Genomic DNA, 16,688 nt, shown 5'->3' with positions numbered 1-16,688 from the left:
CCCCCTTCAAGTCACACCAGGCTTGTAATCAGCAACAAAAGCTGACATAAATCAAGGGCGGATTGACAGGGGCTGACAAATAACTGATTGATTGCGGTTGGGGAGCACTGACAATTGACGGCGGGGCGGAGAGACCCGAAAGGCGGCGGCGGGCGGTGCGTGACAGCCCCGCGTGTGACGACCGGCCTCCCCCAATGCCGCCGCGCTCCCCGCGCCGCCGCAAGCCGCGCCGCAGCGCCCCAGCTCCCGCCCGCCGCGGGCGGCGACGTGCAGACCAGCGCTCTGCAGGTTCTCGTCCGAGCCTGCCCCCGCGTTGTGAGGCGGGAGGGGCGGGAAAAGCGCCTCGTGCCCTTCTTCGGGTGCTGGAGGGGAGGCGGCGGCGGCGCTGTCCCGGCGGGCTTGCCCCGGGGGGCGGGGGGAGCGCGGACTGGGCCTCTAAGCGCCGTGCGTGGCGGACAGACGGCGGCAGGCCGTGCTCGGGGCAGCGTGCGTGCGGCGGGGCCGCGCTTGGGGCGGACAGGGGTGGCGGGGTACCGCAGCCGGCCCCCCCCCCCCCCTCGCCCCCGGCAGGCGCGGCGCCCCTAGCCCCCCGGCCGCCCCCGCTGCCGCCGGGCTCTCCGCGCCGGCTGCGGAGGGCGAAAAACGTTCGCAGCGCGTGATGTGAAACACAGAATTAACGCCCAGCCCGTCCTAGAAGCGAAAACAAGGAAGGAGGGGAGGGGAGAGGAAAGGCGGACGAGAAAGGGAAGGGGAAAGAAAAAAAAAAAAAAAAAGAGCGAGAGACCATTAAAAACAGAGAAAAAAAGCCCCAGAAAAGGGAACGTCACATCCCCTTGACCCTCCAATCACCTCGGGGTCCCATTTGATTGGAAGGCGGCAAAGGCTTTAATCTCAGACTAATTCAGCTGCTTTTGAAGTGAGTTTCTTTGCCAGATCCCGGGCTGGATGGGCAGCGGCTCGCATCACAGCTGAGCGGCGGAGGCGAGCGCTCCGCGCCGCGCCAGCCGGGAGAGCCGAGAGCGGCCGAGGGGGACCGCGGCACACGCTCGCAGCCCCCACCCCCGCCCCCAGCACAGCCCAAGGATTACTCGGCTTTTTTTTCCTCCTCTTTCTCGCCGGCCGGCTCCCCCTTTCCCCCCCCCTCCCCACCCACGCCCTCCCCGCCAGAGAGAGACACGGGACATTTTATGTTTGTTTTCCTGCTCGGGGGGCGTGTGGCTTTTTTCCCTCCTCGCCCACAGAAAGCGAGCGAGCGTTTCCGAGTGCGAGCGGCGCCACTTGCCCCAGTTTTCATGCGAGGTTTTGGGTCATGATCACATCGCCCTCGCTTTCTGCTATAAGAAGTAGTAAGCGCAGCAGCAGCCTCAGCGAGCCCGGAGGCAGCCCCCGCCGCAGCCGCAGCACCGCCGACCTCGCCGGGCCGAACGGGCACGCTGGGAATAACGGCAGCAGCGCCGCCGCCAAGCCCTGCTTCCACGCCGTCCCCCCCTCGGACCCGCTACGCCAAGCCAACCGCCTTCCCATCAAAGTCCTGAAAATGCTCACGGCGCGGACTGGACACATTTTACACCCCGAATACCTGCAGCCTTTACCCTCCACGCCCGTCAGCCCCATCGAGGTAAGGACCTCGGAGCCGGCCCCGGCCCCCGGCTCCTTCTCCCCTCCCTGCCCGGGCGCCCGCTGTGCATGGCGGCTCCGCCAGCCTCCCTCGGCGCTTCCCTGCGCTTTGAAATGCATTTACACCAGGAAACGGGCTGCTTTTGATCTAGAGTTAGTGCGAGGAGCCGCTCCTGCTTATTGTTTCCATCTTTATGGGAGAATTTCCAATTCCTATGCAAATTAACTTTGTATTTTTGCTCTTTTTAGCCCTTTTTTTTTTTTTTTTTTTTGAGAGGAGGGGTGGGTGGAAGGAAACGAGCCGCTCCGGGGTCACGATCCGGCCGCGCAACTAACCAGCGCTCGGAGTACCAAACAACCTTGCTCTTGCAGAGAGCGTTGCCTGTTTGTTTTCTGGTGGTTTTTTTTTTTTTGGGGGGGGGGGGATGGGGGGAGCCGCGGAGAGGGACAGGCTGAAGCGTGGGTGCGGCAGGATAACTACTTCAGCTCCCCGACCGTTCCCTTGCAAGTGCCGACACGCGTTTGTACTTCGGGGGCCCTATGCGTCCCTTTTCCCCTCTGCCGAGGGTGTCGGTCCCCCTCTGCGTGGCTCCTCGCTGCTTGCGGGACCGAAACTCGAAACGGAGCGGGTGGTGGGAAGGGTGGGTCTGTGGGAATGAATGCTTTCACGAAGGTCCCTGCGGAGCGAGGACCCCCCTCTCCCCCGGAGCCCGGCTCGCAGGCTAACTCGGACTCTGTTTATAAATAGTGTCAGCAGTCAGGGCGCAGAAATGCTGCAGTCGCTGTAGTTCGCGGGCGGGTTTGCGCGCCTGCACGGCCGGAGCGGCAGGGAAGCGAGCGGCGAGACGCCCAGCGCGGCGCCGCCCGGGGAGCGGGGGGTGCTTGAGGCGGCCGCGATGGGCTCGCAGCGGTCCGAAAATCTCCAGCCCTTTTTAAAGGCTTTCTGGAAAATGGTGCATGCAGGGGAGGGGGCTGTCAGGGTGATGAATGCGCACAAAATTGTTCGTTACTTCCAGGCTGTTCTCTGCAAAAACGTATGGGACAAGTGTCCTAGGTGCGCCTCGGGTTTGTTTTTTGTCTTTTTTTTTCCTTTTCTTTTCTTTCTTAGACCCCAATTAAACCTCTGTCTTTGTGTGTCCTTCTGATTTCCGCAGCTGGACGCGAAGAAGAGTCCGCTGGCCCTTTTGGCACAAACTTGCTCGCAGATAGGAAAGCCGGACCCGTCCCCTTCCTCCAAACTCTCCTCGGTCACCTCCAATGGCTCCGGAGGCGACAAGGACTCCAAGTCGGGCCCCTTGAAGCTCAGCGACATCGGCGTGGAGGACAAGTCGAGCTTCAAGCCGTACTCCAAGCCGGGCGCGGAGAAGAAGGAGCCGGGGGCGGCGGGCTGCGCGGGCGCCCCCGCCGCGGGGGTCGCGGCCGGGGAGAAGTCGGGATTCCGGGTGCCGAGCGCCACCTGCCAGCCGTTCACCCCAAGGACAGGCAGCCCCAACTCCAGCGCCTCCGCCTGCTCGCCGGGGCTGCTGCCGGCCGAGGGCAAAGGCGGGGAGGACAAGAAGGACGCGGAGGGCTGCGGAAAGAGCGGCAGCTCCGGCTCGGAGGGAGGCCCGGGCACCACCAGCATCAGCCACAGCCGGATTAGCGTGAGCTGTGCCGGGATTAACGTGGAGGTCAACCAGCACCAGGAGAGCACGCCGGGCTCCAAGCCCATCGCCTCGGACTCCGCCTCCTCCTGCAGCAGCACCACCGCCACCTCCTCCACCTCCGTCCTGGGCTCCGGCCTCGTGGCCCCTGTGTCCCCTTACAAGCCGGGCCAGACCGTCTTCCCCCTGCCCCCAGCGGGCATGAGCTACCCAGGGACGCTGGCTGGAGCCTACGCCGGCTACCCGCCCCAGTTCCTGCCGCACGGAGTGGCGCTGGACCCCACCAAATCCTCCAGCCTGGTGGGGGCCCAGCTGGCCGCCGCCAGCAGCCTGGGCTGCAGCAAGCCGGCGGGGTCAAGCCCGCTGGCGGGCGCGTCGCCGCCGTCGGTGATGACGGCGAGCCTGTGCCGAGACCCGTACTGCCTGAGCTACCACTGCGCCAGCCACCTGGCCGGCGCTGCCGGCGCCTCCTGCGCCCACGACCAGGCCCTCAAGTCCGGATACCCCCTCGTCTACCCCACCCACCCTTTGCACAGCGTCCACTCCTCGCTGACCGGCGCCACACCGCCCTCACTGGCCGGCCACCCTTTGTACCCCTACGGCTTCATGCTCCCCAACGACCCCCAGCCACACATCTGCAACTGGGTGTCAGCCAACGGACCCTGCGACAAGCGCTTTGCCACCTCGGAGGAGCTGCTTAGCCACTTGCGGACCCATACTGCCTTCCCGGGCACCGATAAACTCCTCTCCAGCTACCCCAGCTCCTCGTCGCTGGCCAGCGCGGCGGCCGCGGCCATGGCATGCCACATGCACATTCCCACGACGGGCGCCCCGGGCAGCCCGGGCACGCTGGCCCTGCGCAGCCCACACCACGCGCTGGGACTCGGCAGCCGCTACCACCCCTACTCCAAGAGCCCCCTGCCCACCCCCGGGGCCCCCGTGCCCGTGCCCGCCGCCACCGGACCCTACTACTCCCCTTACGCACTCTATGGGCAGAGACTCACCACAGCCTCAGCCCTGGGGTACCAGTGAGCGCAGGCAGCTGGGCTTTGACACACAACACAACACAGAGTCTAGCGGTGAGGGAAGGAAGCCCTGCGAAACTTTATAAAAGTTGGAAAGAAAAAAAAAAATCAGACTTTTTATAAAATAGTGTTCATTTGAGGACTGGATCCATGAGCACTGTATTTATTTATGTTAGCTTCAAGCGGGACAACGAATCATAAAGTGCATTACTTAACTGAGCTCAATAGGTAAAAGTGGAACACTCATTGTAGAATATAAATAAAAAGATAGAGGTCTTCTCTTTAATGTTACTTTAAAATTGCTATGATTGTATTGTACGTTCTTATTTAATGTCTCATTGAAACAAAAAAATTTACATGCATGTTTGTTACTAAAAAACAACTCGCAATTTGTCAGTTATAATTTCAAATTGCAATTATTTTTAAGGTGTATACCCTTGAAAGAGAATTGGTATTTTTTTGTATGTATTCTGGAAGAAAAACAAAAACAATTCTATTCCAAAAACCTCATTTGCCTTATTTTGTTCTTTAAAAGGAACACTTAACTATTTTTAATTTTTAAGTCCACCCTGTAAAAAGGGTTAAGTAAGGTTTACGTCATGTACTAAAATAGACAATGTATCGCTTTAAAGATTAAAATTCCGTATATTTGATGTATTAAAAGGGTTTACTTTTTTTTTTTAAATTACAATTTGATTCTGTTAGAAAAGCTGAGTAGGTCTTGGATGGAGGCGACTGCTAATTTCTCCTTAAGCGTTTATTCAATTTTAATTAAAAATAAAAAAAAAAGGCAAAAGTTTTTTTATTGTAACCCCAGGGCTCTCCTACAAAAAAAAAAAAAAAAAAAAAAGCAGATGGGAGTATTTTTTTTTCTTCAGTAGAATTTGTAGGCACGAAATAGGAAAACTGAGAATCGGTAACATCTTTCACTTTCCTAAGGAAGATTAACTTTAAATTTTTTACTGTGAAAACCTGTTTTTAAAAACTGGGTTTCAATTAAAAGACTTCTTTCTTTAGAAAGAAACGGGGAAGGCAAGACTTATTTGTAAAGGAATAAGAAGATTATCTGAAAGCTTTTTTTTTTTTTTTTTACAGTGTAATGCATAACTATTCGTCTTTTTTCTAAATGAGAAGTTCGGAAGCAATTAGGGAAGCGCTGTTTGATCTCATCCAGTTATTTTCAATTTCTTTCTTCAGTTTGTACCGCAGCACAAGTGATCATCACGTTACCAAAAAAAAAAAAAAAAAAAAAAATCGGACAGCTCTGAGAACTCATTTTCTTTTAAAAAAGCAGGGAAGGGGAAAAAAAAAAAAAAAAGTCCATCCGTTATTTGGTCCGAGTTTGCTCTTTACTGAAGTGCAGTGCCAAACCCGACGTGATGCCGAGACGGGCTGCCCCTGCCTGCGCCGCGCCTCTGCCTCCCCAGCCCGGGCTCCCCAGGGCCGCCGCCCGGCTCCGGCTCGTCGTCCTGCACTCAGGTAGGAGCGGGGGCCGCGACGGGAAAGCCAGAGCAGCTACCGAAACTGCGGAACGAACCGTTGCCGCCGAGACGGTCGGAAAAAGCCATCCCCAAGTCCGTAAGGCAACGCCAGCGAAGGGCTTCGCTCCCGCGGTCTAGCAGGCGCTTGCCGGGAGCGGGTCAGGCGGAGCCGGGTACCTGCTGCCCCTCGGCCAGCCCCGCTCCCCCCGCCCGGGCTGCCCTCGCCCCGGCCCCGCCGCGGCGCGCTGGCAGGGGGAAAAGTTGCAAGCGGCGACTTTGCTTGACAAATCACTGGGGTTTCTCCCTCGTTCTTTATCCCCCACAATATAATTACTGTTCAAAGTTTCCCGTGGTGCCCAGATGCTAATTAGTCTAATACATTTACTCCAGATAATTGGTGGAAGTTAGCGTTAATGTGCAAAGGAGAGAAAAGCAGCAAGCTAATGAAGCTGCGGCGCTCGGCCGGCCGGGCCGGCACCCGGCGCGACGCGCCTACCGGGGCCGGGCCGGGCCCAGGGCGCACACGGGGCCGGCGGGTGCTGGGCCGCGCTGCCGCTCTTGCGGGACGCCGCTCCGCAAGCGGCACGGGAAAGGCTTTGTGCTTTTCACCAAATGAGGGTTTGGGTTCCCCCCCTAAAATGGGAAAGGGACCATTGCGTATCTCTGCTTTAGGGAATGTAAAATGAGCTCTCGTTATAAGCTGATGAGGTAGAGAACGGGAGGGGAGGGCAGTGCTGTTAGCAGCACTGAATAAACTTTACTAATAAGATAGGAAGCAGATACAAACGCAGCAAGTAATCGAAAAAAGGGCTTTGCGGGTCGGGGGCGGGGGTGATGGCGGTGGAGGATCCATCCAGCGAGCCCGAGGAAGGCCGCCCAGGCTCGCAGCCCTCTCCCCAGCCGCACGCCCCCCGCCCTCTCCCGCAGCCCGGCCAGCCTGCCTTCCCCGCTTCGCTATTCTAACTACCCTTAATTTGAGGAAAATTACATTTCAGGCTCCATCTGGGTGCGCAAGCAACTATTACAGATTTGCCGCGATTAAAAAACAACAGCACGGCACACGCTCCTCTTCTGTCCGCGTATTTTGTCATTACGGATTTCTAACAGCTGCAGCTCAGCCGTCGCGAGCTGCACCCCACCAGCAATCAGGTGTCGCAGGGACTGTTTTGAAAAGAACGCGAGAGGCTTTCTGTGTCCTGGAGCCCAACTGCACTTCTGCGGATTTCAGCTCTGAAAAGTTACATGCACAAAGATTTCCGATGCAAGGGATGAAATGAACGCTGCACGTTATTATTACTGTTTTGCTCAGATACCGTCCCCGAGATTAATGAAAAATTAAAATATCTTATTTTATATGTAGAGTGGTGGTAAGGAGGTCTATCTTCCAGGCTTGTTAAGTATTTGACCTGGCAAGTGTCACCCAGGATTTTGATAATAATCTAGGAAATTTTTTTTTTCTTTTTTTTTTTTCTTCCCCTAACAGAGATTGACTTATGGACGTTAATGTTTTTAGGTAAAAGGACTGCATTTGTTATTTCCACCCCCCCTCCCCTCCCTGTTCTTACTAACTGGATGGGTTGTGGAGTTGACAGCAGCCGCTGGTCCATGCCACCGAACTAAAATAATTTCACAGTGAAAAACCAGCTCGAAAGGACAAGCAACAGAAGGGCAAACCCTATCAAAACCCGAAACTATGATCAATCTGACCAGAGTCAGGCATACATTAGTTTAAATTAAACAGTTTCGTCTTTCTCACAAATCTTTTTTGAACATTAAAGATAAACTCATGTAATATTTAAATCAACTCTTGTCAAACGCTAAGTGCAACTGAAGAACCAAAACAAAAATTAATGCGTTTCCATCCCCTCTCAAAGGCTTACTCTGGATGCTACTTCGACAAAATACTTCTGATAAGCAACGCTTAGAAAAGAAGGGTTCTGTTTATCTTATCTATGGGGAAATGTAATTAAGCCACTTTTATGAAACAATAAAACACTAGGCTCCGCAGACAGCAAAGGAGTTTCTGTAATATATCTGAGCCTATATGGGTATATGTATCTTGGCTTATGCTTACAAGTCCACACCAGACACATACATACATGTTTTCTTGCCTGATTTTAGAGCGCAAAATGTATGCTAGAGCTAAAGCACAGGGATGCCTCGATGACGAGAAGATACTCCTCAGTGACAAGAGGCTCCATGTTCTAAGACTGGAAAGTCACCCGCTGCCCATCCACTACCCCTGAAGCTGCTGCCTTCAGCGCAACCAGCAAGGTACACGCACGGCGGTGGCTGACCCTCCTCTCTCATCCGAGGTTTGCAGTGAACTGACCACATCCACAATCGAAATCACCCAGGCAAGGGGAGTCCTGAAAGGCCCAAGCTTTCCAGAACAAAAGCAAACGTGCATTCCTATTCTGTAAAAACACTGATCAAACTTCAATCTTTCAGATTTAGAAAAGACTGAGAGAAATGCTGCCTTGCTTTAATACTGTTGGCTCTCACTACAGGCTTTCAGTAGAGCGCCGTTTGGTTTGGGGTTTTTTGTTTGGTTGGTTTTTTTGTTGTTTTGTGTAGGTTGGCTGTGGGGTTTTTTTGGGGGGTGGGGGGCGAGGGCGGGTGGGTTGCTTCCTTTTTTTTTTTTTTTAAAATGGAACGAATCTAAAAGTTGGAAAAATCGCTGGAGTTACCAGCGTCAAATCTCCTGTCCATCCAGATTTTGGGTATAATCTCAGACAATTCCAACCCCTAGCTAAGACCCCCACCACACAATTCTCCCCACCCTGAAACGCAGCCCGCATTGCTTCACCAACAGACCTGCGGCAGGCAAGCGATCAGTCCTGATCGGAGGTGTCTAATCCCTGCTAGATCTCTGTCAGCTCTGTCCTAGGAAATTCGGGGCAGATTGCCTTTTTTGTTGTTATAGGTAAAATTTTGTTGCGATGAAGCACAAAGGTGTCAAAAGAAAAAAGACGGAGTCCCAGTCCGTGTGCTCCCACCTCTTTGGAAGTGGAATGTTTTGGCAACGGAGACAGGGTTGAAATTCGAGTAGATTATACACTTAAGATCTGCATAAATGTGAAGAGACTGTCCTAATGCTGGATATTTCTCCATCAATATCAACCAGGTGCTGCTGCTGCTGCAGCAGAGATCCCACCTCCGGCCGCTTGTTCTGTGCGTGTGTGCACACAGCGATGCACAGACTTTGTTCTCTCCTCATGTCTGAGATTCATCAACCTCTCCCCCCTCCCAACCACCCCGTCCCCTATGTGAAAAAAGTAAATCCGTTCAGGCTTTGAATATTGTAAGAAGCCTTGTGTGTATTTTTTTTTTTAAATCTTCAAATGAATTAAAGACAACCTGACAATGCTGTCATCTGTCTTCAACGTCACATCAAGGCAAGAAATAATGATAACAGAGCAGCAGAAAGACGCCCACTGAAACCTGGAGGATATATATACACATACACATATATACCTTGAAACAGTTTGAAAGAGAACAAAATTAGATTACCCTTCTTAGGCTATTGTAGTGAAAACCTGTGGGTTTAGGTTTGTTGTTTTCTTTTTTTTTGGGGGGGTGGGGTGGGGTGGGTGGGTGGGCGAGGAAGGGTAAGTGCTTCATCTTTTCTGCTATGTTTTGTGGAGCCTGTGCTCCTTGATCCTAAACCACTTCTGTGGGATGGTTAAGGCAAGGAGCAGGCACATTCCTTGGTCTTAAACTACTACGACAAATGGAAACACAAAAATATCTCCCCTCCCCCTCCATCGTTTCAGGTTCTCGTTCCGGTTAATAATAAACGTGCCCGCTCCCTACAGCGCAGGCCGGAGCGCTGCACGTTCTGCGTGGGGACCCACGCGGGACGCCGCGCCGAGCGGCTCAGCTCCCCGGCAGGAGAGGAGGCTTCTGCCCTTTGTCTTTGCGGCCCTGCGCGGTTCCGTTCGGGCTCCCAGCCGCCAGGCGGCGCTGCCGGGCCCCCGGCCGAGGCGGAGGGCAGCTTACGCGGGGTGCCGCTACGGCGGGAGCGGCCGCTGCCCCGGGGCCGCCGGGCCCGACCCCGGCCCAGCCCCCCGGCCAGCCGCGCACCGCCTCCGCCGGCATCCAGCGTGCCAGGCCCCAGCCCGATAGAAATCGCCTGTTTGGGACAGAGGGAATCGCCGATCTCATCCGAAGGGAAGGATTGAAGTATAAATGGAGTTTGCCAGATAAAAAACAGATAGGCCGGACAAAAAAAAAAAAAAAAACAAACCACAAAACCCGTGGTGTTTGTTTATTTATTTATTTTTAAATCACGCTTGTGATCTCATTCATTCTGAAGGGTAAATAAATTGCAGTTGTATGAAAAACAATTGGTGCTACATGTGTTCATAACAGATGGGATCTTATCACAGTTTAACTGTAATAAATACTGACTTCTGGAAATTGTAATCTTTACTCCATGGTAGATGTCTCTTTTCTCCTGTAAGACTAGGGCTACAAACTTCTGCGGGCAAGCAGAGTTGTCGGTGCCGGCGCTGCCCAGGAGCCAGGGCATGCTCCCGCCGCCTCCGCACAGCCGCGGCTCCTTCAACGTCCCCGTGAAAACCCGTCTGAAAATCAGACGGGAGAGAAAACCCTGGCGCACAGGGAAGCGACGGCTGGTCCTTCTCCCGTTGGGTAGCGTTATTTACTGAGGCCGACCGTAACAGTCCTTAAAATACATGCAGAAAACCTAAGAACGAGCTGTGTGGAGAAGCCCTGGCAAGCGACAGATCACGCTTTGCAAAGAGAGAAAATGTCAGGAGAAGAAACCCAGCCCCCGAGGAAGCCGAGACCAAACTTTAGATTAATCCCCCTGCGCTTCAGATCACAAAATTAAAAAATAAATTTGAATAACCACTGAAAGGATAAAATTATAATAATAAATTGTCCATATTCACTGAGGCTGCGGGACTAATTATTTTCACCATCTCGGCTTCCCATTGCTGTTTATCAAGTCGCAGGATAAGTGCTTGTAAATCCATTACATTTCCATAAATCCTTTCGCCGCTTTCTTTTTGGCCAATGATTTTGCAACATTAATTGATTTTATTGCACTTTCTGAAGTCACTGTATATTAAACCTCAAGCAAGTTTGCTCCGAAAGCGTCGCTTTTTCCATCGTCATATGAAACTCGGGAGCGGGAGTTACTGAAGCTACAGTAGACTCTAGCCTCTTTTTTCCCCTGCTGTGATCTTGATGGCAAATGCGAAATGCAAATTACAAGTTTCTAATAATCTACGCCGTTACAGAAAACGGCCCCTTTATCGCTGGTGAAAAATTAGTGGAAATCCAAACACCACATTTTTCCCGTTGTTTTTAGACGGGGGGGGGAGGGGTGAAATGCTACTGGGTGATCGAGATCAAACAGACTAAGAAACACTTTGCGAATCATTTACTTTACTGGATGGACCGCAGTTATTTTTAGGAAAGGATTCTCAATGTGTAACTAGAAGTTCAGAGCGATTTAGGAGTGAGTACACGCGCTCCAGGTTCCTCAAAGCCTTCTCCCTTTTCCTTCGGTCACCTTAAGATTAAAACTGGACCCAACCAGCCTTAAACGGATTAATGATTTCTCACTTACCATCAGCTAGTTTTCAGTTGCTTCACCTGCCACGCTAGCCGCGTGATCATTATTTAAAATCGTTAAAAGCCAAAGCTCCCGTTTCGGGCGCTCTGCCCCCGTCGCACGCCTCCCCGGGCACTCGGGCTGCGCAGCCCCCGCCCCGGGCAGCGAGCCCCCTCCCGGGGGGCCAGGCGCACCTTCGCCAGCCGCTACCCCCAGACCCAGCCAGGCAGCGTCCTCTCTGCCGGCGGCGTCCTACGGGTTCACTTCAGGGTACTTCAGTGGCGCAAGAATTTTGTAAAACGAACAGGGTAATTGCTGTAGATCACAGAAGGCACGCGGAACTGGTTATTTTGGGTTGGACAAGCAGAACGGCGGTAATTACGAACCTATCCTTCGTATTAGAGCCCCAGAGTTTGTACCCTATCCTTGGCTGCCCAGCCTTCTTGCTAAGCTGCTACCCACCAAGACGTTCTGCAGAGGTAGACGCATCGGTTGCTAGTAATGCCATTATGTCATTACTTATACTGGGAGGAGGGAGGGCAGGACAGAGAAAGCAAGCCCGAGAGCGGCGCCCTGCCTGCGCCCAACCCTGGCGGGGCGGCGGGCGGGCAGCGCAGGGCTCAGGGCCCGGCGCCCCCGGTGCCTCAGCACGGCCCCCCGGCGCCCGGCCGCCCTGCCCAGGCGGGGCCGCCAGAGGCATTTGCCCGCCTGCCTTCGCGGGGGGGCGCCGCGGGGCAGCGCAGCGGGCACCTCGGGGTGGCCGGCGGGGAAAGGCCTTGGCCGCCGCGGCAAGGCCGGCAGAAGGCCCGTTTTCAGCCACTCTGCTTTTCTGAGGCGAAGCCGCCTGTTGGGGAAAGGCCACCTCTGCAGTGGTGGAGCCGTGGCTCCAGAGGGGTCGATTCAGCCGAGATGGGGACAGCCCACCCAGCTGCGGGGACACACACTCTGCTAGGGAAGCATCCCACTTCTAACACCCTTTCAGCCACCGCAAGACCTACAACTGCAGCTACAATATCAAGTTTGAGTTTCACTGAAGTTAGTATGCATCGGCTTGGTTTCTCAAATGCAACCAATGTACCTTGCGATTTCGGGAGAGTGCCTCCCCCCTTGTACAAGTCACAGCCCTTCATCCTTTCTTTGGGGAGACACATTTTCTCCTGCCAGAAAAAAAAAAAAAAAATCAACTGCTACCACCAGCTACTGTGCTTTTTCTCCATGCTTCAAGTACTTGTCTTGAAGTAGAGGAATACATATCAATTCCCAGACCTGAAAGGTTTCAAACCCACAGTTCTCACTTCTTATTAGGGTTCCTGATCACTGGGCTGTTCTAATGTGGGAAAAATCCCTGCTCCCTCCTTTGAAGGCGTTTCACTTTGCATAAGAATGCACCACCAGACCAGAGGGAATGAGAAGGAAGTAATAAGACTATTTAGTCTACGTGTGACGGGTGCTTGCTGCTTGCCAAAGCCGGGAGCTCAGGTCTCCCAGTCAGTGCTCTCATTTAATCCTCTTCCCACCTACTCCCTCTTTGCCCAAGAAAAATCTTTAAACATTCTACACAAAAAACAAAAGTAACACTTCCAACACCCCGGTTCCACCCTGGACGGTAATTAGGAGATGAGTCTGCTCAGGTGGAGTAGGAAAATAATACATGTCTGTAGGCACTGAACAATTAGATAAATAGGTATCTGAACAGGGACCTTCCAGTCACCATTAAAAAAAAAAAAAAAAGTAGAAACCACTGTGGCACATTAGGTGACAGCAAACTGCCTGACAAGGCCTTAGTAAAAAGGCAAAGCTTCTCACTGCCTGCATTGGTTACACAGCAAAGGAAAACTGGTTTCTTGTAGTAGAGTTCCTGGCTGTGCAAGTGAAAGTGCAAGACTCCTCTTTTGTCCAGGCTTTAGTTACTTTGTCCCACCCTGTACACAGCCACTGGTGACCACTGCCTCTAACCCCACACACATGCAGTCCTGCTGCTGCTCACCCCTGTCTGTATCAGGCTAACACAGAAATTCACTGGATGAGCCTCAAAACAAAGCCAGACAAAATCTTTCCTGTCCCTATGTGTATTTTTACAACAAAGTTGAGTTCATTTTGTCAACTTTTTTTTAAAGAAAGTAACAACTGTATAGCCAGTTTCCACCATGAAATACTTGAGTCTGAGAACATTCACAAGATTATTTTCCCCTACAACCGCCTCCCCAATTCCCTCCCTTTGCAAGATTACAATTTCCTTAAATATATATTGCACCAGCAGGCCCAGGGAATGTGTTCCAAGTAAAACAGATGAGTAGAAATAAGGTTTTTTTTAGAAGGATCAGCTGCTAAATACATTCTAGTAGAGGTGTCAACCATTTTACAAAGAGAGCTAATCACATCTATAATTATGGCCTTCAGGCTGGCTTTACAGAGTTAGGGTAAAATGTTATGCTTGATCAAAAGCAGATATACTACATACATCAGTAGATTTATAAAAAGATTGGGAAAGGATTTAGACCAGATGGAGCAACTAATTTTTCTAGTTTAATCATATCACTTGGTTGAGAAACAAATGGTTGTTGATGTATCTACAAATCAGGTACTGACAAATTCTCCAAGAAAGCTGGCTATTCACAGTGCCCTGATCTTGTTCTAGAGTTAAATAAGTTGGAAAAGTGTTATAGCAGGTCTGATCTCCTCAACGAACAGTCAACACTTTATACTATTTTAACTTACATATCTCTAAAGCAACTGAATTAAAATGATACTATTTCCTACATGTAGATATCCAAGTAAAACCACTGAACACTACCACTACTGACAGGCGATACCAGCATAGCTTATTCCTATTAGAGAAGGTACTTGTGAATCATCATAGCTGTGTATATACCAGGCCACAGGTTATGAAAAAAAGCTAACTCCACGAGGGAGAAAAAGATTTATTCCAACTAAAACACTTAGCTTGTATAAACACAGAGTTCCACGTGGCTGATTGTGTTTACTGGTTAATGGGATTGTATCAATTTACATTTACACTTTTAAACTACTAAAACTTGAACACACCCTAAGTTCACAGTCTAATGTGAAATTCCAGTCAGCCTGAAGTCAGCAGAAGTCTTCTAGGAGTTCTAAAGGTGGCAGGATTTCTCCTGGGACAAAAGAAAAAAGCCCCAAAGCTTACATATTCTAATTCCATATAAATAAGAACTAAACATGTGCAACGCAGTGGTGTAATTCATGACAGCTTGGGAAGGGGCTTGGGAATACCTTGAGAAAACCATGGGAATTTTGGTTTTCTGTCTGTGACAAGAAGGTTCAGGTCACAAGATCTAAAGAGACCATACAAGGCAGACCAGTAATAAATAGGTAAAAAACCCAAAACATCAAATACATACTTTTAGATATTATATAAAGCAGAAGAGAATAGGTTTTGGCCACTGTATGATAGACACAGTCCACTTTGAGCTGATGCCTCTCGAGGTAATAAAAGCATGGGGAATTCAGTCAGCACATCTGCCTGATCAGTCATCTCATGTTTTACTGAAGAAATTGCTACATTTCAGTGACAGGCAAGGTGTGTGCGTTTTTGCCTTCTATATATTATTTACACAGAAAAGACCCGGACAAGTCTTTCCCCAAGAAAAGAATGGAATAATAATTTTTAAATTAACTATGAACACCTTAATAACTTCCTTTAACAAAAAAAAAAATAATCAAGGAAAATGAAAGCTTCTACATGTAGAACAACTTCTTTATGCAGAGCACCTCTGAAAATATTTACGTCTGTTCTGATAGCTAATCATCTTGGATGAAGCAAACACAATAATTTAGTTTTATTGCTCAGTAATTTAGCTCAGTTTTTATATGCTTAGATACACAGACTAGTTTACACACTAACTTGAGTACTAGCAGAATGAGGTAGTGAGTTTTGCATCTCCATCTTGAAAACAATCATTGCATAACCATGTTATTTCATCATCTCAACTGTTAAACTCATTTGTGCAACATTATCCCAGCTTTTTGTTGCAGACATTAAAATGAGGACAGGCATGTCTCTGTGAAGTCTCTTTTGATGTATTTTGTAATAGTTTAATTCTGGGGTGAAAAAAAAAAAAGTGTTGTATGCTTTAGAACAGATAAAAGGAACCTATGCTCTCCACCCCCCCCACCCCCCCCATCACAAGCTATCCTTAGGAATGCGAGTACATTCTGGAAGTGTAATAATCATCATCTTGCTTATTACCTGGGACCTCCAGGGCTAAATCACAAACCTTTACACCTCGAGTTAAATACCCTAGCAAGCAGCTGTAACATACTCATATCCGCTGTTGGCCAGATGCGCGCACAGAGTGGGATAGCACAGCCAACAGTGGGCTGGATATGCATACCTACTCAAAAGCAAGTTAAAGATTGGCTAGAGACTAATCCATTTTATAGGTTAAGAAATTGATTTTCAGAGGAGCTGAACTACAGGTGCTCAAGACTCTTAAAAAAAAAAAAGTCAGCTTAACTCTAGTGGTACTGTTAGCAGGGCTCACTACAGTATAGGAAAGCATGGGAAACATTACCTCAGATTCCAGCACTCCCTAAGTCAGGGTCCAGTGTGTGCAGTACAACACAGGTATGTTTTTCCTGGAGCAGTGGCTAAAGGTATTTGTTTAGAACTACAAAACACAGAACAGAATGGACTACCAGTGTCATCCCTAGCAGCGTCAGCCATTTGTTTTTGGATGCAATGTACAATGCACTTAAATCCTCATCGGAACAATGAGAGGTGATAAAATGCTTTATATTCTATTACTGGTAACTAAGAAGAATATCAGAAGTAAGCCAGTTGTAGAAGTCAGCTCTGGATCAAGTCAGACAAAATGGATTTAAGTTACACAGGAGAACAAATGAAGTAGGTCTCTAAAGATTTCAATTTCAGAAGGGCAAACTCTGGTGTAGTCATGTTAGCTGGACTGTGGAGCTAGTAGATTGAGTGGGGAGCAAAGTCTTACAAATACTTTATGTCAAGAATGTTAAAAATGGTCAAGAACCTATATTCCAAACGCTGGGGGTGGTGGTGGTGGTAAGAAACCCAGAAGAAGGTACTCCAGGCCTAACTGGGTGAACTGTCACCTCAAGAAGTTTGTGATGTGAAAAAACAGAGTAACACATGGGGAAAAAAACCTCTTTTGGTTGCTGATCAGTCCTTGTCTGAGAAGCATAGAGGTAAAGTAAGTATTGCTAGAAGAGGAGCTGTGTTAGGCTCTGCAAAGGATACAAAAATGGATGAAGGTATTTTTTCAGTTACATAAATAAAATGTAATAGAAGAAGGAATACAGTAGAGATTAAGGATTACATAGGCAC

General features: G+C 50.3%; 1 protein-coding gene across 1 annotated transcript; it reads left to right on the top strand.

Moving 5' to 3' along the window:
- The first annotated feature begins 791 nt into the window (after positions 1 to 791).
- ZNF503 (zinc finger protein 503) lies at positions 792 to 4,943 on the top strand. The gene is made up of 2 exons (XM_037401332.1): positions 792 to 1,618; positions 2,772 to 4,943. Exons 1-2 carry the CDS (start codon positions 1,310 to 1,312, stop codon positions 4,290 to 4,292), a joined length of 1,830 nt encoding a protein of 609 aa, XP_037257229.1. The 5' UTR covers positions 792 to 1,309; the 3' UTR covers positions 4,293 to 4,943.
- The last annotated feature ends 11,745 nt before the right edge of the window (positions 4,944 to 16,688 follow it).

The sequence above is a fragment of the Falco rusticolus genome, chromosome 9, assembly GCF_015220075.1.
Source record: "Falco rusticolus isolate bFalRus1 chromosome 9, bFalRus1.pri, whole genome shotgun sequence".
Lineage (NCBI taxonomy): Eukaryota > Metazoa > Chordata > Aves > Falconiformes > Falconidae > Falco > Falco rusticolus.
This window is presented reverse-complemented; position numbering and strand designations above follow the sequence as displayed.